Here is a 21479-nt window from a genome sequence, read left to right as displayed (position 1 = left end):
AAGTTGTTTTTTTCCCCATTATTGGTTTTACTTATTTCCTTCCTTTATGTGCAATATTTTACTTTCGGATGCTGCACTTGGAATGTTACAGCCAAAAAGTTTTCATTGGTTTCCATAAAAAGAACCATAAAAAAGTTTAATTGTAGACTTTGTGCAACAAATAACACTTCGGATTTGTTCTGAGCTTTCCCTCGAATCTCTTTGGTAGCGCCCCTCTGACTAAAAATAAATAGATTTTTACACGATGCTACTTTGAACAAATCTTATTTGTGTTTGAAGAAAAATATTTTCATCTCTATTATGTAAATTACATTTAAAAAAAACAAGCACATCAATGAATTAGTTTCTTCTAGCTCAAATATGCATCTCTTTAGGAGAGTAGCCTTTGAACTAGTTGGAGATTTGTCTTAATGGCTAAGCAAATGTTTGGAAGCCGGTTTTAAGAAATGAAGGCAGTGTTTATGAGCAATTCTGGTTTACTCAGGTCTGTTAATGTTGCTGTTGAGTTCTGTGTTGGTTTTTTAACAGCTGTAGGAACATATACCCTTCTCTGAGAGATGCAGCATAGAACTTGGACAGAGGGGCGGCTGCTGTTCGTGTCTTTCCCCAAATTACAGCCAGGCCATTTTGCGCAGCAGCAGGAGGCCTCACGTCTTTAACTCACCAGGCTGGAGCAGAGCATGTGTTGTGTCTCATGTTTTTCCCGAGACTCTAAGGAGGTAAAAGCAACAAGTGTCAGGACCGGGCGATGACACCAGTTCACCTTGTTTTGGCAGTTTTTGGCGTACAAGAACAAAATCCCACTCGAATTTGCTCGTTGCTCCAGGGGCAGCCTCGAGGAGGGGAGCAGGCCCGCTGCCCCCAGAGCGCAGGACAGCCAGCAGCAGGAACGTGGGCTTCAGGCAGAAACCAGTCTTCTGGAAAAAAAAAAAAGTCTCTGCTGTTTTTTTGTCACAGCATTATTAATAGTACGTTAGAAAAATAGATTGTGTGGTTTCTCTTTTGTTCGCTGTTGCTATGTGAACAGCTTTAAATCTTCGTTGGATCGGGACATTCTCTGAGGATAAATTATGGGCAGGAACTTTGGAAAAGGTCCCTTTTATCCAACTAGATGATGTTCTGTCTCATGAAGAAAACAGATAAGATAGTTTTTCCTTTGTGGATAGGGATTTTATTGTAAAAACCCTTCTGAAGACCTGAGATGGAAATCCTCACTCATGGTCTTGTTGACTCTGAAGTTGCTGAAGGCTGTCAAGAGCAAATGACTTCGAACCAAGTACTGACGCTTAAAGTAGCAGCTCGAGCACTGCTTTTCTTGGAGAGCAAGCTGGAGTTGCCGTGAAAGGATTGCAGAGGATGGTTGAAGGTCTTGGAGTTCAGCTGGCAGCCGTGCATGAGCAAGGAGAGCTACGGCGTTGTCTGAGCCTGTATCTGGAAAAAAGAACCCTATGGGAGGGGAATGGTATTCGAGATGTGTTTAAGAAGTGTGTGGGTAGTTGGGAACTTGGCGTGGTCCTACAGAGTGCCAGCATCGCTCTGTCATGCTGCATCGCATGCAGGGCCTCCTCAGGCTCCTCGCCTTGCCTCCCCCGTTCAGATTGCTTGAGGTCCTGACTTGGACCTATTGCTGCACCTTGGCTTGAGGTGATCTAAAGGTTGAATGATTTTTGTGAGGTTGCCTTGGCTTTGGCTATGAAGGAGGATAATTGGATAATGTCTCTTCTCAGGGAATCTTTTTTTGGGCTGGTTAAATCCCCACCTCTCCTGCTGGAAAATTCAGCAGCTCCGCTGAATTCCCTGGGATAAGAGAAATCCACATTTATTGTCAGTGTGGAATCAAAGGGAAACCTAGCAATTGGCATCTGTGAAGAATTGCAGACTGATTTATTCATTTTCCAAACCTATCCACATCTCAGGATACGCAGGGTGGTTGCTGCATGCTTCGTGGCCCACCCGAGCGATGTGCTGCAGCCGTGCCCTGGGACTGGTGCAGGGCCTGTAGTTACGTACGAGGCAAGGGGCGTTCTTCAGGTCTTTGGTTTGGGTTTGACCCACGTGCCTTTAAACGGGGCAGAAAACTTTACTCTGAAAGGTGACTAGCCTGGAGCCAAATGAGAAGGTAGGCGGTGGTGGTCACTTCTAATAGAGGTGTCCCTGTAGCACGTTTGTGTTCACTTCACTTCCCAAACATGCCGTCTGACAGCTGTGTGACGCTAATGGGTGAAGCGTTAACTTTCACATGATTCCGAAGATATTTCAGAAGAGACTTTTCCCCTCTGGAAAACGAATTATAAAACGTTTCCAACTCTTATACTTTTTATTATAACGCAGCTACGTTCCAGCAAAACCTCCTGGCAGATAGCTTGCTCCTACATTTCAGAATGAAGATGTGTTAAATTTATTTGCTGAAGGAGCTTGTAGCTAGCCCCGTAACCCTGGTCATGGGGCTGGATATAAAAAGAGGACTAGAATCCTACTTAACAGCAGGGAAACAAAGCGGGGCTGGAGCTGGAAATGTTATCAGGCCGGGAAGGCGAAAAGTGTTGAGTTACTTCAGAAGTCAGAGTTTGGACATGTGATTTCGGACATGTGGCTTCGCTCACCGCATCCACGTGTGGTTCACGCTGCTCGTGTGAGGTCAGATGCGCCATGGCTGTATAAAGACAGCCAGATCCCCAAAGCAACCTGCAGTAAAACAGCACAAAAATGCGGGCCAAGTCCGTTTCCCTCGCTGGATCTCCGTAGGTCCTGCCGAACCTATGTGCGTAGGACGGGCGCCTCCGCTCCTCGTGCCTGTGGGTGGCAGGCTGAACTGCCCACCCCAAAGCAATCTGCCAAATGAGCAGGGCGTTTCCCAACAGGATAATATCCTGCTAATTCAGCGAGGTTTTTAGGCAAGTACTCAGTGTTCTGTATGTGATGTGTATTTTTGATTTAGGATTGATGGAACGTTGGGGTTTTGTGCGGAGGTTTCATTTCCCTACTCTAAATGCATATTAATCAGGAGTAACTACATATTTTTCTGCGCTTAGTGAACGGAAATTTATTGCGGTAACCTTAAACCTAATGGTGTTCCAGGTCATGTCACAGAGGTGCTTTCACAGAACGTCTCAATCAGATTTTGCCAGAGCGTTGTTGTAAAACAGATACTGAAGCACTGGTCCACCTGGGCTAAAGTTCCACTGTGCACATTGTTGTATGCTGGCTTTTGTTGTGCTGATGATATTTTCTTTGTAACAAAACTGCTCCCCTCCACTGACTGAGACCAGGCAACTGAATGTTTCTTAGAGGTGGAAACTGCTTGCAGGTTTTCTTTCCGCTCTGACCTTGTTTCTTTTTCAGGCCCTGGAAGAAGCTCAGAAAGCCATCCAGCAACTCTTTGGCAAAATTAAGGATATTAAAGACAAGGCTGAAAAATCAGAACAAATGGTGAGTGGCAGCTTCGTCTTAGCCTTTGAAGGGAAGGGGGGCACTGATTTTTGTCTTTGCTTCTGCCTGGTTTGTAATTTGCCATCAAGCATGCATTGCATCTGTACCCTTGGCCTTGCATTAATGTGGCTGCGGAGCTAAAACGGGGAGAGCCCTTTTCATCTCCTTAAAATTTTGTTGCAGTGACTTGATATTTAACCAGACTCTTTTTTTTGTTCACCAGGTTAAAGATATCACGCGGGATATCAAGCAGCTAGATCACGCCAAGCGTCATCTGACCACCTCCATCACCACCCTCAATCACCTGCACATGCTGGCAGGAGGAGTGGACTCACTGGAGTAAGCACATGAATTTTAGTGGCACTTTGACACCACTGCTGAGTTCTTAATTTCAGTGCAGTGCTCTGAGTAGGTCTGTAACAGCTGCTTATTTTTCTGGAGGGAAGTTTACTTAATAGGTTGGGAATGAGAGTCTGGCTTCATGAAAGTGTAAGGCAGTCTGTCCAGTTAGGTATCGTCATCAGGGATGTGCTCTTCAGGGGTTTGGGGGGATTCTTAGCGGTCTCTTCCTAAATTGGAATGGGATCTCTTTTTCTGGAAGGTCCACTCTAATTCTGAGGACGAGTTCAAAGCAGCCTTACAGCTTGTACTGTGTATGAAGTGGGGTTAGATGGTTCTAATAATTCTTTGTGGTTTTCTTTTTTTAATGTGCTTGAGAAACACACGGGCTAAGGGAGTTCAGTTTTTACATGTTGCATCTGTGAAGTTGTGAGACCCAAGCACAGCCTGTTCTTGGATTGTAGCAAATTCTGCACGAACGCTGGATTGCAAAGTGTTCAGAATTAAATTTTACTTAGGCTGCTGTCTCCATTGGAATGATCCTAAAGGATGAAATAAAAATAAAGCTGTTTTTTTCTGCAAGTTCCCTGTGAAAGTTATTAACAAAAAAGTCAAGGCTAATGGCTTTTCAGCATAATGATTCTCCTCCCTGTGAAGCTTTAACTCACACTTTGTATGTGATGATGAATGGCTTAACTCAGGTCATTATAGTAAAATAACATTTACTGCCTCCGGACCCATACTGGGAAGTGGATGCATTCAGTAGTTTACATGTTCTTTGCCAAGTGTTGCTTTTGACATTTATGTTTTCTGGAGCTTTGTTAGATGTGTCCTGCATTGGTTTATTTTAGCATCAGTTAAGTGAAATTTTAATGCTGCATTGGAATGTTAATGAAGAATTGTGTATTTTAGAAAAATAAATGTCAGTAGAAACTGGCATGACCCAGTATGGATGAGGTAACCTGTGGAATTGCCACCCAAGATTTTCCTCAGACTTGCTTTGTTAAATCTTTAATTTCCTTTACAGGGCTATGACCAGGAGGAGACAGTATGGGGAAGTTGCCAACCTCCTCCAAGGCGTTGTGAATGTGTTAGAGCACTTCAACAAATACATGGGGATTCCTCAGATTCGGCAGCTTTCTGAAAGGTAAAGTCATCAAACACTGAGTAGTTGCATGCCTGCTGGGAAGGAAAGTTAGAAAATGCAAGAGAGAATCAGTTCCTCAGGAATGTAAGGGCTGGACATGGCCCTTTGAAATTCTTTCCAGCCAAAACAAACAGGTTAAAACTGGACAGTTTGCTCAAATCTTGAGCAGCCTGTTCTGTTAAATAACAGTAATTAATATGGATGCAATTCATGAATGATCTGGGCTTCTCATTGACTGGCTTTTAACTTATTTACCTGGAGTAATGCATGGAAGAGCAAATTGTTTTGTGTGATCTTCACATACGGGTGCGTTTGTTGTAAATCCCGAGGTGATGCTTTCTCATACTTTGAGTTTCTGCTGCCAAAACCTGCCACTGTTGCCCAGTTCTACTGAGATCTGAGGCACGTAGCGAATCCTCCCAAAATCACACGCACCACGCCTGACTGCTGTAATGGTTTGTGCTGAGTTTGTATAGTCCTGATTTTCTAATGCGGAATTGTTTAAATTTGGTGAGTTTTAGTGCAATTCCAGCAGCAAGTGCCCACCATTCTCCGCAGAGGCATGTGAAGGCTCAGTGGTGACTAAGCCACCAGCTTTCCTACTGTCCTCACTTGTGACTTTACAGCTGGGCGTCAAGAGAACAAGGTCCTCCCTGTTCTAGGCTACCTTGCTGTCCCTGGCCCAGACCTACTTTTCCTGCTTTACAGCAGGCTTATTTTCTCTTTCACCACACAGATGATGTTTACTTAGCAGCTTGTAGTAGTGCTGAGCACAGCTCAGAGGTGCAAAGAGCCTATTAACATTTGGGATGAACCTTCTTAATGATACAACTGTATCTGATAGCATTTCTTTTCAGTTTGAAAATTACACATCTGTCACCACCATCCTCTTGATGCCTGAGATTACTTTGCTCATTATAGAGTTAGTTCAAGGAGTCTTCTAATTAATTAGGGTTTTGGTGACTAATTAATTTTGTGGTGACTGCCTTTGCTAAGATGGCAGCTGGCTGCCTGTGCTGTTTAGTGATGGGAAAAAGTGTTTGAGTGATATGTTTGTAATAATTCCATGTAAATCTGTTGGACCTTCTATATGGTATGGATACATCTTCCAGAAAACCCAGATGGAATCAATGAAGCTGAACAAAATAAAGATCCACCCTAAATCTTGAGAGAGAAAAGATGGAGCCTTGTTTTAACAAAGCATTTGACCGTAAGCATTTGTTGAAATGAACACAAACATCAAAGAGAGATAAACATATGTCAATGCTCTTCTGAATTTAGGTTGTTGTCTATTCCAGCCTCATGCTCAGAAAGATAACTTGCTTCGTTTTCTTCCAGACTGGTAATGACAGAAACCTGCTGTCACTGGCCATTTTAAAGCCACGTGCAGCTTAAGCCTTGGTGCAGAACTCTGGCTGGCTTTTGCTTTTTAGGGGATGATTATTTATTACTTTTGTAGTTGTTGGTAATTAAAGAGAACAATTCATCACGATGCTAAAAGGCACAGTGGTATCGAGTCACACCAGAGAGACTGGCAGGGACATGGAGGAGAATTTCCTTTTGTTTTATTCTCCTTTCAAGATACGGATCTGAAAAGCTCAAGAAAGGCTGTTCCTCCTATTTTTAGCAGTGCCTCTGCGGGGCTTTCCTCCCAGTGTTTACGCAGCAAGAGTCGCACCATCTGGTAGTGATAGAAGTGGCTGCGTGTGGGGTGAGAGGAGAGCTGCACCCAGGGTGTTGCTGGGGTCTCTTTACCACTTTGACATCCAGGCAGCAAATTACTACAGGGAGGTCTCCAGCATGGTAATATCTGCTCTGCAGTTGGACTGCCCATCTGCCTACTGGGGCCCAGTTTGGAGTTGACTTCTCTCTCCTTGCTTGGAAATACTTCCACGATTCATGAAACATCAAAGGAAGTTTGCCTAGCTTCTCGCAGTGCTATTTTTAGGCTGAAATTACTGGGGTTTGGTATCTCATGGATTTGGTTTAATAGCACAACTGAAGCCTCTTGGATTTTTGTGAAGGCAAGAAATGCTTTAGTGGATTTTGGTGCAGACTGTGACAGTAACCAAAGTATCACATACAGTAAATCTATTATATACACTGCTAGACGAGTGGATTCTCTTGCTTTATTTAATAAAGAGCCTCTCTTTCTCGGTGTGAATGGAGTGAAGTCAAATATGAATGGGAGACCATGTTAGATGCTTAGCGCTGTTAGATGTGATCTTTGTCATGTGGGGTTCAATCTAAGTTCCTGCTTAAGTTTTATAGGTTGCTTTCTACCTGTTCCAGCTCCTTGAAAATAACCAAGCAAAATCCCACTGCAAGTATTTATTGGAAACCTGACTGAGCTCTCAGTTGGGTTCTTGGAGAGATCCTGTTGAGTATCAATGTAAAAATGACATAATTCGCATCCAAATGGGAGCGTTCTCCTAATCATGTTCCTAAAACAACTACTGCTGTGGTGCATTGGAGGTTGGTTGTTGTAGTAAATAGCAATATTTTATCTCTCAATTCTTTTCTGTTCTCAATCTGTAGGGGGAGCTTACAATTAGTGGTCACAAACCCACCCATGAAAAAAGCCTTGCAGGTAGTGGAAAAAACCTTGGAAAGTATTTGGGGGGGAAAAAAGGAAGATTATAAGTTTGCCCCAGCAGAACAGGCTAGCTCAGCCTCTTTGTATCTCAGCGAGCTGCCAGGCGTAGTTTAAGATTTCTGGTAGCTTTGGCTAAAGGGATTGCGGTTTCTAGTAATTTTAGTCGTTTGAAGCATAAGTGTGAGGATTTTTTTTTGTTGTTTTTATGGTGGGGAAACAGTACAAGAAGCCACTAGTAATAAAACAAATATCAGAAAACCAAAAATCTCTGCTCGTATAACCAAACGTTTTGGCACATGCGAGCAACCCCGGGAAAAAGCAATTCCCTGCTGCGGCGAGCCAGGATGGCTGCTGGGCACCCCAGCAGGCTGCCGGGAGGGATCCAGTCAGGGAGGGAGATGTGTACAAAACCAGCCCGGGGAGAGATCCGAAATCTGTTACCAGCTGCGAGTGCCTGAGCTTGCTGAGCCTCAGTGGGTAATTCACTTCGTGTAAGTATTTGAACACACGCTCTGTTAGACACGCACAAGCGGTCCTTCAGCGGTGAACACGAGTGGAGCTCGCCCTGGGATTGAGGCTTTTACCCCGGCAGTTTCCATTCCTGCTGCAGGAAGGTTGTCCCCAGCTACAGAAGGGCTCTGAGCTTTCCAGGGGGAGCAGGAAGCTCCAGTGGCTGAAGCAAGTGCTGTCCTGTGTTCTCCGCCTAAAGCAATCTTTCTGGAAAAACACGGTGTAAATGTTTTTGTTTCTCTGCGTGTGCTGGTGGGAAAAGAAATAATTGTGTGGGATTGTGTGCTTACAGAAAGAGCGATAATTACTGGGAGGGTGCTGAGGCACCCTGTTGTTGCTCACACATGCCTAAAACTTCGGCCAGTTTGATTTCTCTGCCCCATCCTTATCTCTCAAAACATTAAAAAAAAATAAAAAAAACTCATTTTCCTTGTTTGCTTTCAAGAGATTTTTAAGCAGCACAGGTTTAAAAAAAAATACTACTTTAACATCCCAGCTCAGCAAGGCATTCATGCAAGTTTCTTAGTTCAAGGATATGAGAATCCCCATTAAGGATACCCTTAAGTACTTTCCTGAATCAAAGCCTAAAACAACAAAGCCTGTGGACAGGGCTTTTAACTGCCTGACAGTGCCTCTATTAAATTTGTTGAGGCTTGAGGAATCTGGCTGCTGTTCTTTCCAGTGCTCCCACTGTACTCGAGCTGCAGCTGTTGTCTAACAGGAAGGTCCCTGCTGTATGCAAGGCAAGAAGTACCACGGCTCATGGGTCCAGTGTTTATGCAGACTCATTAATTCATGTGACTCGTAAAACTAAAGGCTTTTTGTTTGTTGATCACTGAAAAGATGAAATTTTTCAACCCAGGGTTAGTATGCTTACTGTCTGCCTGTAGCTGTGGTTGCTGGGCTGAGTTCCTCCTCCTCGCTTAAATTCTCTGCTCTATTTCAGCACATTAGTGAATCCCTTTTGTTTTACAGTTACGAAGGTGTTAACTGTGGATCTGTACCTGGAAGGGTGAAAGATTTCTAAACATCCTCTGAAGCAGAAAGCTTGAGTGAGAATTAAGTTTGACTTTTCAGGCAGGAAGCTTTTCAAGCAAAATACCCTCAGATAAATCCTGCATAAGGCAGGTCGCACTTACAGTTAAATCACAGATACAAAGTTATATTTCAGCCATGACTTTTAAAGGACTAGCATTTTTGGCGTTTGGCACCGTTAAAGAATCCAGACTATTCTCCAGCATTGTCAGGTCAGCTTGAAGCGGAGCATTTCCGCTCCTAATGGACCTAAAATGGGAAGATTAAAGAAACAGATCATTCCTTGATGAAGCTGAGGAGTCGTAAACAAAAAAAATACCCGAATTCTTCCCACAGGCTGAAATGCTTTCACAAAAGTAAATGTACCCGTTCTTTCTAACATATCAATCTCAGTGGAAAAATCCACTGCTTTGAATAATCAATTTAGTCCTTAAAGTGTTTCCAGTATAATAAAAAGTGATGGAAGAATGTGAGGGCTGCAGAGGGATGTAAGTGCCTAACTATTTATTTTGGCTCTTTCCAGTACGTGTAGGCATTTCCATTTCCCTAGAAGTATCAATTAAGCCATATTGACTTTTATTTCTGGAAATTGGAAGCCTTATTCTCTCAACTAAATAAAGAGCAAGATTGTGATCTGTTCGGACTTTTTCACCCGTCTCATACCTTTGCTCTTATGCTGCTTAAGACAGAAGATTTATAGGATAAAACCGCGGCCAACAGCATGCACATGGATGCATTTAAAAATAGGTCAGTGCACCTGGAGCTGTGAAAGGTTCGCTATGAAGACTGAGGCTTTGTGAAGTTCTTGTGTTAAAAGCATACTTTTTGAAACTTGATCAACAGAAACAAGTATAAGGATCCGCTATAAATCGATCACCTTGGTATTAAAGGAGCCCTGCTGATTTCTCAGCTGATTAAGTGGCCATTATAGAAATACTAAATTGCAGCAGCGCGAGAGCATCGAGGACTCGTTCCAGTAGAGCTCAGGAGCTGATGCTGTGCAGATGGAGCTGTCTTCCAAGTGTCATTCGTGGAGGAAATACTTTCCCAGTTTTGACATGCAGGCCTTCTTAATGGGGATTTTTTTTTCTTTAGCATACTTTTTATTTCGTCCCTTAAGAGAACCCTATGTAGCTGTTAGTTTTTCAGTCCACTTCGTAGGAAAGTTTGCAGAAAATGGAACAAAAGTTGTTTCTTCTGTCCTCATCAGGGTGAAGGCAGCGCAAAATGAATTAGGACAGCAGATCCTGGCTGACTTTGAGGAAGCCTTTCCTTCTCAAGGTACAAAGGTAAAGCTCTTCCCCTCTTCTTCCCATTGAAAAGTGTTGCTGAAAACTAGCCAACATCATTGTCATCGGCTTTTATCTCATTTTACATCTAGGCTTGATCTCTCTGTTTCAGGAGCTAATTTAGAAAGCAAATGAGTCTCCCAGGCTGCAGGGTGCTGAACACATTTCTCACTGTTTCTCTCCAGCGAATGTGTGAGAGAAATAACACCCTTCCTCTGTCAACGCTGCATCTTGAGTCTGGCTGAGAAGTGCTGGTACACTGATCATTTGCACAGACAGAAAAAGCACTGATCGGTGAGAACCCCATCACGGTGGCTTTGAAAGTCAGACTGTTGCTAAAACACAGCAGTTGCAGTGAGGTCTGCGAGCCAGTCAAGGATTACACCAAGCACTGTGTGGCCCTACAGACCAAAGTGGGGCCCTGCACCCTTGGCGTGTAATCCAGGTGTTCCTCACCTGTGTTTGTGGTTATTTGTTGGGCACAAAAAGTCTGTGTTGTATCCAGGGAAAGCCAAGCACAAGCTGTCTGTTGACATGCTGCTGCCACCAAGTTTGTCTCTTGTTTACTCAGCACAGATACAGATCTGGGCTAGGGCTAAGGCACCAAATGTGCTTCCCCCAAATTATGCATCCAAATGTTTGCAAACAACATGGAGGTAGGTGTGAATTTGAATTCATTCTAAAGAAAACGCTGGTTTTGTCTTCCGAAGTGCCAGCTCTATTGGGTTCTTCATAAAACTATCAAAGTACAGAAATGAGGAAGCTACTTGGAGCAGGTTCTTGATGAAGGGCAGATCTACGTACACACGAAGCAGCTTCAAAAGAGCATTTTTAATGCTTCTAAATTTTCTGTGTTTTCCCCTAACATCATCATAGGGGTCAATACAGACCAGCAGATTCTCCTTTGAGTGTTGCTTGCTGGTCATCACTAGACTGCTTTTTCCCCATTGTTTTGGCCTTCAGTTTTGCAGAAAATAAGTTTTCTTGTTCCATGTCAGCCACTTCTCCTTAGCTGTTCTTCTGAATATCTAGGACAACGAAAGAATTTTCAGAAGTGCTAGGACCATGGTTCTTTTCTGTAAAGGAGGTTGCTGCATTTCTGCAGTAGGTGGATTCCTGGCTGTTGAGGCACAGAAGAACTTTTTGGCCCGTGAAATGGAGGGAGCTCAATTTCATCCAACGGTAGAAAGATGCCTCAATAATAATAGAGTAGCATCAAAAAGAGAAGAATAATGGGAAAGGATAAAAATGAGATAACTTGGATGCAGTACAATTTGCAATCACCCATTCAGCTATTCAACCTTTAATCATTTGTTCCTGTTTATTTTGTTAGAGGCCTGGTGGACCCAGCAACGTCCTGCGTGATGCGTGTCTAGTCGCAAATGTCCTGGATCCCAGAATCAAACAGGAAATCATCAAGAAATTTATTAAACAACACCTCTCGGAGTATCTGGTCCTTTTCCAAGAGAACCAAGATGTAAGGGAAGCATTGCGAGCTACATTTGAATTTTGTAAATGCTCCTGCAGAGCAAAATGCAAAGTTCACGTTTCCACAGCTTCCTGTGGTAAAGTGTCTTTGACCCGAGGGCTTGGAAGCAGTGACTTGTTGGTGTGATACGGACTGGCTGATGAGCTGGGAGGCAATGTTGTCTTATGCCAGGATGATTTCCTCCTCTTCTAGAGCTTCTATGAACTTCTTTAAGTTCATAGATCAGCACTGTAACAAATAAATACAAGTTAGATACACTTTCTGCCCTGTAAAGTGTTGAAAACATATTCTAATAATTGCAAACCCAAAACCCTTAATAACAAAGTTCAACGGAATTTGCTCTCTTAATTCTCACAGGATAGGATTTTCAGTCTAGCATGTGTTTTGGCACTTTTCAAATGCTAGAAGTCATTCTTCAGGATTATTAAAAGTGATCAAGTTAACTGTGATCAGTAGCCCAAGCTCCTCTGTGAAACTACAACAGTACAGTTAAGCAGTCGGGCTGAGTATGAACAGCTGCTGCTGTTAAAGGTACTGTTCTTAAATATACTGCTCTCCATCTCAGGTCGCCTGGCTGGATAAGATTGACAGGCGCTACGCTTGGATAAAACGTCAGCTGGTGGACTATGAGGAGAAATACGGGCGCATGTTTCCCCAGGAGTGGTGCATGACAGAGCGCATCGCTGTGGAGTTTTGTCACGTCACAAGGTGAGCGTGGGGCAGGGAGGCTTGTGGCGCTTCCTGGCAGCTTCCTTGAAACAAAAGATTGGGTATGTCTTTTGCCAGGTTGATCACATAGTCATGGGGCTTTAAAGGCAATCTACTTGTGTATATATATATATGTATGTAAATTGCGTGTGATTAAAAGCGAGTAGAGAGTGAACAACCCAAGAAGTAACCCTAAAATTATATTTACTGTTGAGAGAGCAAGACAGTATGGAAATGGATTTTCAGTGTACAGAGGTAAAAATCAGTAATATTAGAAGAAAGTGGGAAAAAAAGGTGGGAGCAGACTATGATGTGACTGCTCTGGATTATGTTCTTTGAAAGCCAGAGGCAGGGGACCAGAGGAAAGTTCTGGCAGGAGTTCTGGGTTCCTCCTTAGTCACTGCACTTCCCAAGATTTGGTGCTGCTGAGTTTCCTGCCTGCAGTGTGTTCTGGGTGTTTGGAGGCAGGGTCCTGTTACCCAAAGCTCTTAACAACTGTGGTTATGTTTGAAGTGTGATATGTAAAGCAGTTTTGTTGTTAAAGTGAGCATCTTAGGAATTAGCTTGTTTTGCGGTGAAAGCATCTCTAGGTAATAAAATGAATTTCATTCTTAGGTTTTGGATCTTTATAGAAAACCACATTTATTTTCCCCATTTTCTCACTCTTTCAGGACTGAGCTCTCAAAGATAATGCGTACAAGAGCAAAGGAGATTGAGGTCAAATTGCTTTTGTTTGCAATTCAGAGGACAACCAACTTTGAAGGACTACTGGCTAAACGCTTCTCAGGTTGCACTCTAGGTGATGGGACAGTGGTAAGCAAGAGCAACCCTTTCTACATCTTCCTGGGCGGGAAAAAGCCCATCTTACACATAGCTATGGTAATGGGAAGCTGCAAAAAGTGTCACCTACAGCATCCACTGGAGGTGGAATGTTTAGTGTGACTGTATTCAGTGGATTGTAGTTGAGAAAGTGATTCCTGATCTTGTAGTTACGGTAGAGGGGATGGTGTAGGGCTCACAAGAAGGAAACTACACTGACTGTGTATTCCGTTGGTTCTCCTGGATGCTGCTGTTTGCAGCTGAAGCCACATTGGTATGGAGAACCACGAAGTAATTACGGCACGGTGACTGCATTATAATATTTGTTCTCTGCATATTGATGACACATTATAACTGAAAGTCGTCTCCTCGGTTCATTTCTAGTTACCACACGTTTACCCCATGGTGACAACTTCCAGTCTCACATTGGGTTAATTTATCTTGCAGGGGTGTCGATAGCTTCCACTTTTCAGTGTCTTGTTTGGTAAGCTGTAAAGGCAGAGCCAAGAGAAACACCTCGGTGAATGCCTCTGGGGTCATCTCTCTGCTTTTTATGCCTGAAATCTCATCTAAGTGCTCTGCCAGCCAAGTGCCCTGGGAGCACAGAGCCCACATGTGGCTCAGGAGCCACTGGTTTGAGGTTCACTGCTCTGGCCAGCTGGTTCCTCAAAGCCTACTTGGATGTGATAATTCAGTTTATGAGGCAAGCCTGCTGGGCCTGTTTGTAATTTGCTGTGGATCAGCAGGTGCTGCTAATTAAAAAGGGGAAGTCCTGTAAGGATTTCTTCCTGGCTGAATTTAGATCTCTGAAGAATATTGGCTTTGTTTTTCCGACAAATTTCATACAAAGTTTGCAGCTTTAATTAAATTGACTTCACTGGGTTGTTATCCCTGTGGAAAAAGTAGGCACAGAATCAGTTACAAATGAAATAGACAGAAGGGGAGAGTGCGGCTTGAAAAAAGTTTCCCCTCCTGTCTATGTGATGTACCTAGAGGCTATGACACTCGAGATGTCGTCATCTGACCTGTTTTAAACACAAAATGAAGCCCATAATTTTAAACGGCTATCTAGTGAGTACACAGTGGGGACGAGCAGTGTCGTGGGAGCAATAACGTAGGATTTACTGCAGCGGCAGCAGAGTTTTGGAGCCTCCTGTCAGGGGTGGTGTCACCAGTCCTGCAGTTACGTGTTGTGTTTTCAAAGGATTTAGGAGCGAGTCACAGCAGTGCCTCCTGAGCAAGAGCCACCCTGACACGTGTGCCTCTACTTGCGTAGGAGAAAGGCATCAGCTAGAATTGTAAATTCAGATGCTTTTACCTGCAAGTTAAATAAAACCTGAGCAGAAACCTCTTTTTGGGAGAGAGGGAGATGGTCAGAGCACAGGAGCCATCTCATCTAAGCTTCCTGATGACACATGGCTCTCTAAGAGAATACAAAGAAATAAGCCGCTGGAGGAACCGCTCTGAGCTCTGCTTGAGCCTCTGTACCCTTCTGGGCTCTGCACCTGAGAGCCGCTGAAGCAGCAGGGAGCCCTGATGGGTCTTCCTGGTGGAGACCACATGTTTTGGAGCATGGGGTTTGAGAGGATGGGAATTTCACATTGATCAAAATGCCCTTTCCAGGGATGATTGAGGTAGAGTTGGGTGAGCGTAGGTGTAAGAAGAGTAGGCTTTACAGGTGAAACACTGAAGTCTGCAGTCACCGCTGTGCTTGGAGAAGACAAACTGCTGTACAGTGCTTTGAAGGGCTTAGTAAAGCAAAACATGGATGTGGCTGTGTGGACTGTGGGGTCAAAACAGACTGTTCTCTAAGGAGTTTCCTTTTTTTAACCTTTAACACAGAAAAAGCCAGAAGTGCCTCCTCCCTCTACCAACCCATTTCTCGAGGATGAAGCTGGGACAGAGACAGATGAGATTGTAATTGAAAAAAGTGATGCAGAAAAAGTAAGTTTCTGAAGCTCTCCTGTCCTCAGTGAGGCAGTCTCTGTGTCAAAATCTCTGGTGGTACCTAAGCTTTTCCTGTGACATTGATTCGAAGGGTTTGTTTTCGCAGCACTTCATTTAGCACAGTTTTGTTTCTCTGTGCAGCATACAAGCTCCCAGTATGACTGTGGTTTGCCGTGGTTTGCTTCACTGAAACCAAAGCAATCTTTATTTCAGTTAATAGTGCAGAGACAATCCAGTCACATGAGAGCAAGCAGGATTCAGTTCTAGCCCATGCAGCAACGGCTCAAATGTAACTAGAGGACTTCTGTCAAAGGAAGATGAACTAGCATAGTTGGGTTTTCAGATCCCAGGAGGAGCTCCCACTACAAGGAGTTGCAATTCATATTTTGCCTTGTCAGCCAAGCAGACTAAGTCTGGAGTCATCAGACAGCTCATTGAACTTTCAAGTGTCAGTTTTAGGTTTTCACTCCAAATATATTACTGCTGGGATTTTTATATCTGTAGTGTTTTTCATCCATTACCTCTGCGTTGCTGGCAACACCTAACCGCTTGTAAAAGCACTGGGTTTCAAAAGCCCTCTGCAAACAATAAAGGAGTGAATAGTAAGCACTTTTGTTTTAATTGGCACCAGTATCAAAGTCTGCAAGCCCTCTATTTTTTACTCACCAGACAGATATTTTCTAAGCATTCAATTATATGTTGCTTGGGATAGGTACCCTCCCTTTGCTCAGTGAGTTCACGGGCCGTTTACAGGTGGTAGCCTGATACGTGACTGGGGACCTAGGACCTACTCAGATCCGTGCCCCAAAATAATTTGTGGGCTGGTAGCTTTCCATCAGCACGGCTGGGTGCAGTGCATCCCCTCTGGAGGGCAGCCCTCTGCCCTCACCACACAGTAGTCCTGAAGCAGAATGATAAAGCAAAGTTTTGTTTTTTCCATTAAAATGCAGTGTGGAGAGCCGGTACCGGCCAGACTTTATCAGTGATCTAGAAGAATGAGATTGGGAGCTCAGGGAGACATGCGTGATGTATTTTTTGTGAAGAGCTTTCTTTCTGCTCTCTGCAGTGGCTGAAAGAAGGTTGGCTCCGGTATGCAGCGTTGAGATGAGGGGACATCCTGGGAGAAAGCAGTAGTGCCAGAATGCAAGTGAAGAGAGAAATCACAAAGCCTTTTTAGGTGGTTTAGGGCTGGTTTTAGTGAGCAGTGGAACGCTCTGCCCTGGCCGGAAGCACCTGCATGACACCACAGGCCCCAACAGTTCTGTTTCAAAATGCCAAGAATTGGTTAGTGCCAGTGAGTTCAGGTTGCAGGTCGCATTTTCTGCTGTCAGCAGATGGAGAAGAGAAGGGAAAGGAAGGGTTGAAGATGAAGGGTTGAGTGGTAGAACTCCTTCAAGACACCAGTTCTGAGAATTCAAGACGCTTGTGAATGTAAGAGGGAGCCTAAGAGTGAGGGGGGAGGAATCCATATTAAAAAGAACCTCTTTTAGTGATCCTAGCAGTTAGGTTTAATCTGTTTACTTTGGATAGTAATGAAAGGAAACTGGGCCAGCTGCAGACCTCCTTACTGTGACAACAGTAACCTTTTATTATTTCCATCAAACTCAAGGAGGAAATAGCTTAAACATCTGCAGCTTTTGGACAGGATTGCACACTCAGAAATACAGCTTCGCTGCTACTGTTAAAAGATTTAGTATTCTCTCCACCAGACATGCTGGGAGCAGCATGATGCAGAGGCGCACGCACGCAAAAAACCAGCTATGCCTTAGGATTCAGCTCTTCCAGCCTGGTAAATCGTAAACATGATGAATCTGCAACCTTGTGCTGGCGCTGCCATTGTGGAGCCTTGGCGACTGGAAGGCTTCTGTAATTACCACCTATTGTTTTCCTCCCAGCTCTGATGAGTGCGTGCATCCGGCAGGAACGGGCAGGCACTGGCAAAGCGGCTGGGGTAGAGGATGCTGGGCAGTGGCTCTCTCCCAAGGCTGTAAAAAACTTACATTCTCCAGCCCTGCTGTTAGTGAAAAGGTTAATGAAGCAAGTCTCATAGAGGTGGTCTGGCCTCCATAAAACTGTTCACTCACTTTAAGTTTGCAGCCATATGTTCGTATTCATCGCGTCTCTGAGCCTTAATTATTTCTGAGAAATACTTGCCTAGCAATTTCTGCAGATGACTTAGTGCCATCATCTCTGTTATGTAGGAGAGAACGTCCTTTAGGCTCTCTTGTTTTGCTTTTTTATGCTTAAAAAAAAAAAATCAACTGGAAAAATTTGTATCTTCATTGGCTAGGAGCTGATCCTGGCTTTTTGTGGAGAGAGGCAAGAATTCCATTCCAGAGCTCTCTGCAGGCAGTGAAAAGTTGTCAGCTTGCCAGCCAGCAACAAGGAAAATTATTTCAAAAATAAAATGAAATCTAGCTGTAGGGCAAAGACAAGTTTAAAGAGCCTGTCCAGCCTGATAGTTAAACATGCACATATTTAAGCGTATGAGTAGTCCCAGTGGCTTCAGTGAGATGTGCTTGGCCACTTTGTAGAGTACAGTACTGAACTAAAGTGAGAGTAAACTGGATGACTCCCAAACGGCGTCTGTGCTTAACACTCTGTGATTTTTAAAATAGAAGTCTTTGCATCCCCAGAAACATGTTTTACAGTGAAAGTAATCTTGTAATGTTGCCTGTATAATTCCAGCTCCAGTAATTACACTCTGTTTATCTAAATAAAAGTCATCCAGATGAAGTCCATAGCTTCAAGTTGTTATCCTTAATGTTCTAAAATGTAGGGGTTTTTCAATGTTACTTCCAAATAACTGCTGCATTTCGTTTCAGAGGTGACCTGGGGAGTCCTGTTACTGCATTTAAGATTTTTTCTACTGAAGTCTGTTAGTAGGGAGCAGCCTTCCCTTGAAGGCTAATAGTATTTTAAAAGTGAAAAGATAATTCTTTGGAATACTGACAGCTCTGTAAAAGCAAGGGAAGACTGGGACACGCTGACCTTGTATATACTGGTGATTATATGCCTTTGATTATTTGACAACAAATTTTAGTGTTGTAGCATTTCTGAGAGCTTAGATCCTCCGTGCTGTTGTATTACAATTTCTTCTAGGTTTACAGAGCAAGTTGGAAACTAACACTCTCAATGCTTCCTTACAGCCAAAGAAGCCAAAGGCCCCTGACAATCCTTTCCATGGCATTGTTTCCAAGTGCTTTGAGCCTCACCTTTATGTGTATATCGAGTCCCAGGACAAGTGAGTAGCCAGTGTGCTCTTTTAGTTTTGCTTTTGGACGTGCGTTACTGTTGCATTGTAGGAGGTTCTGTCTCCAGAAAATGAAATTTATTGAAAATTTGATTTCTGATTTCATTACGAGCAGCACTCACGGTTGAAGAAAGTTAGAATGAGTAAGGCCTTTGCTTAAGCAAAAACGAGCATTCAGAGGGTTGTGGATGTTGGTTTCATCTGTAATTGCAAAAGCCTGTAGGAATGATGCCCGCTGCCTTTCTGCGGGAGAGGCTTAGTGTTTCTGAAATTGCTTCTGTTGCCTCTGCAATTCTCACTGCAGACATAAGCCTTTCTCTCGTCTCATGTCTTCCACAAATAGTAGGTTTGCTTTTTCTGTAAAATACACAAGTGGCTTCATGGCAGAGGAGTTTCAAGATTTGCTTTATAGAAATAAGTTATTTGAGATCCTCAGATGAAAGCTGCTGTAGATGAGCTGGCAGTAAGATAGCATTATCATCGGTCACAGATTGGGACTTTGTCAGGCTTTGTTTAGGGGTTTTAATCCCTAGAACCCTTCTTCATCTTCCTTTTTGAGTTACAGCAAAATAACTTGGATGAGGCGAACTTTCAGCTTAGAACTCTGCGAAGTTTTTACAGCTCTCACCCATGTTCTTTTGTGCACCTTTATTCACACTAGGTTTTTAAAAAGCAACTCTGACAACAGCAGTTGTCAGCTGGGAGAGGAGATGGTTGAAAAAATGTTGACGATAGTCTTTTAGTCCAGGTTAGTGGCCAGAAAGGAAAAACAAGAATCTGCCTCATGTACCTCAGCTATCTAATGCCCTTCTGTCTTCCATGGACTTCCACGTGGACTTTGATTATAAGTCAAAGTTAGTGTCCTGATTTTGTCCAAACTCCAAGACAGCAATCTTGAAAAAGGTTTCCCATTTCCCTCAAATCTTTCATGCCTTAAAGTAAGTAAGTAAATAAAACCTCGTGCAGTGGTTTGTCATGCCAAGGTTAGGTTTTGCTCTGCAGTAAAGCAAAGGGAAGCAGATTCCCTAGCCTCCCCCCACCTCAGTGATCTGAGCACTAACTTGTTTGAATACTTCTTCCCATCTCACTGGGGGCCATTTTAATCCCCATTTTGGTAATTCTACCCCACTGTGCTCCTACTCCTTTCAGTTGGTTTTTTTCCTTTTCTTTTACAGTTCTGAGATGTTTTATATTAGCTTTATAGCCACAGGCTGCAAGAAGTTCAAAGAAGAACTGCCACGGTATTCCCCATGCTGCCCTGTCTGCCAAAAATTGCTTTTCTTTGATTTTCACTCTTCTTCCCCCTTTGATTGAACTTTTGAGGAATCTGTTACTGATGTCTGAAAATGAGGAGTTGCTTAGATAATTGTGTGCTTGGGCTTTGAACAGAGAGAGAAGTGGGGCAGTTCTGTTCACCGTTGTGTTAAGTTTGGGGCAGAAACCAGCCTGGTCCTTTTCTTCTGAAAAATTGTTTCCATACCCATTTAAAGAAGCGCAGTGCCAAAATCTGCAGCAATTTAAGAGGAGATACCTGAAAGAAAGACTTTAAAGATGCTGTTCTCCTCTCTTAACTGCAGTGTAAATATCAGGTTTCTTAACAGCGAAGCATATTTCATTTCTTTCCCTTTGGGAGATGTGTCTCCAGCTCTTCTTCGTGGTCTGTCAGAGCCACGGAAGTGTACATGAGTGAGCTGAGCAGTTCTGCAGGAGCAGTAGCTCTGTCAGGTCTGCAGTGTTGCGAGTATGCAGAGCTGTGTTTCAGTGTGCTGAAAGGCAGGCGTCCTTCAGCTGGTTCAGCAAACTGACACTTTGCAGCGGGTGTTTGCAGCCGCATGAGCAGAGGGACTTCCAAAATACTCAGTCAGTGGAAACTATCCTGCAAACAATCCAGATAGCTCAGTGCCATTCACACCACTGAACAGACCGACTTACTAAGCACTGTGTTCTTCTCTCGTGCTGGTTTCTGAGGAGCTGCCTAATTCCTCTTGTGATTGCCAGAGATGCAGAAAAATCTCTGACTAGGCTGAGTGAAAGAAAAGAAGAAGAGGAATGAAAGGATTTGAGAACCAGAATAAAATTGTATGATTTCATTTCAGGTTTTCTCTTGGTTAGATTAGGACAGGTCTTGCTCCCGGTAAATATGCTACAGTTTGGTAGCACAGATGCGATAATTCTGAGAATTTGCTTTGAGCTTTTTTGCAGAGCCTACATGGAGAAAATGTTTGTTTTCTGTAGCTCTTCTGCCTTCTTAATGGTTCTTCTCCCAAGCAGATTCTTCTGTAAAATTTTGTGCTCCCATTGTATAACCAACACGTTCATAAAAGGTTGTTAGCCTTCACCTTGTGTTTGGGCCAGCTGAAACTAATGAGAGCTTTGTTGACAGCAGCTGAGGCGTGCATTAATAGTGGTACATTAATAGTATATTAGTTCCCTTAGTGAACAATATCCTGATGCTTTGCTTGTGTCCATCTCGTGCTAAAATAAGTGCGGTCCTCTCGGCCTGCCTCTGAGAGGCAGTTTGTCCAGGTTAGGATCAGAACGAGCACGAAGTTGCAGCACCCCTCTCCCAGCTATTTTGGACAGCTGCATTTGCTCCCGCACCCCAGTTGACAAGACCTTGGGGACTAGGGCAATGCAGACAGGTTTCACTTCGCCTTGGAGTGGAGGAGAACATGTGGAGGAAGCATAAAGAAACAAAAGCCATCGACATTCCTAACTGTGCCTTGAGACTATGGAAAAAAAAAGTGGCCGGTGACTGCTAAGAAAGCTCCGCTTTGTTGCACAGATGGAGCAAAGCACAGATGCAGAGGTGGAAATGCAGCTGTTTAATTCAGCGGGACTTCTGACAGCAGCAAGCCACATCTGCTTTGCTGGAGAACCTGAGGAATGCTGCAGCTCGTAGCACGTGGGAGCCCTCC

At 43.7% G+C, this 21479-nt stretch overlaps 1 protein-coding gene across 1 annotated transcript in view; it reads left to right on the top strand.

Moving 5' to 3' along the window:
• VPS53 (VPS53 subunit of GARP complex) overlaps positions 1-21479 on the top strand; it is a 62392-nt gene that overhangs the window by 14227 nt on the left and 26686 nt on the right. Inside the window, exons 5-13 of the mRNA XM_083806337.1 lie at positions 3343-3429; positions 3653-3768; positions 4796-4915; positions 10267-10345; positions 11679-11822; positions 12400-12542; positions 13214-13355; positions 15204-15305; positions 18458-18552. Coding sequence (XP_083662463.1) covers positions 3343-3429; positions 3653-3768; positions 4796-4915; positions 10267-10345; positions 11679-11822; positions 12400-12542; positions 13214-13355; positions 15204-15305; positions 18458-18552 — 1028 coding nt within the window. The remainder of the gene's footprint in view (positions 1-3342; positions 3430-3652; positions 3769-4795; positions 4916-10266; positions 10346-11678; positions 11823-12399; positions 12543-13213; positions 13356-15203; positions 15306-18457; positions 18553-21479) is intronic.

Source organism: Anser anser, assembly GCF_964211835.1.
Source record: "Anser anser genome assembly, chromosome: 20".
In the NCBI taxonomy this organism is placed as follows: domain Eukaryota; kingdom Metazoa; phylum Chordata; class Aves; order Anseriformes; family Anatidae; genus Anser; species Anser anser.
This window is presented reverse-complemented; position numbering and strand designations above follow the sequence as displayed.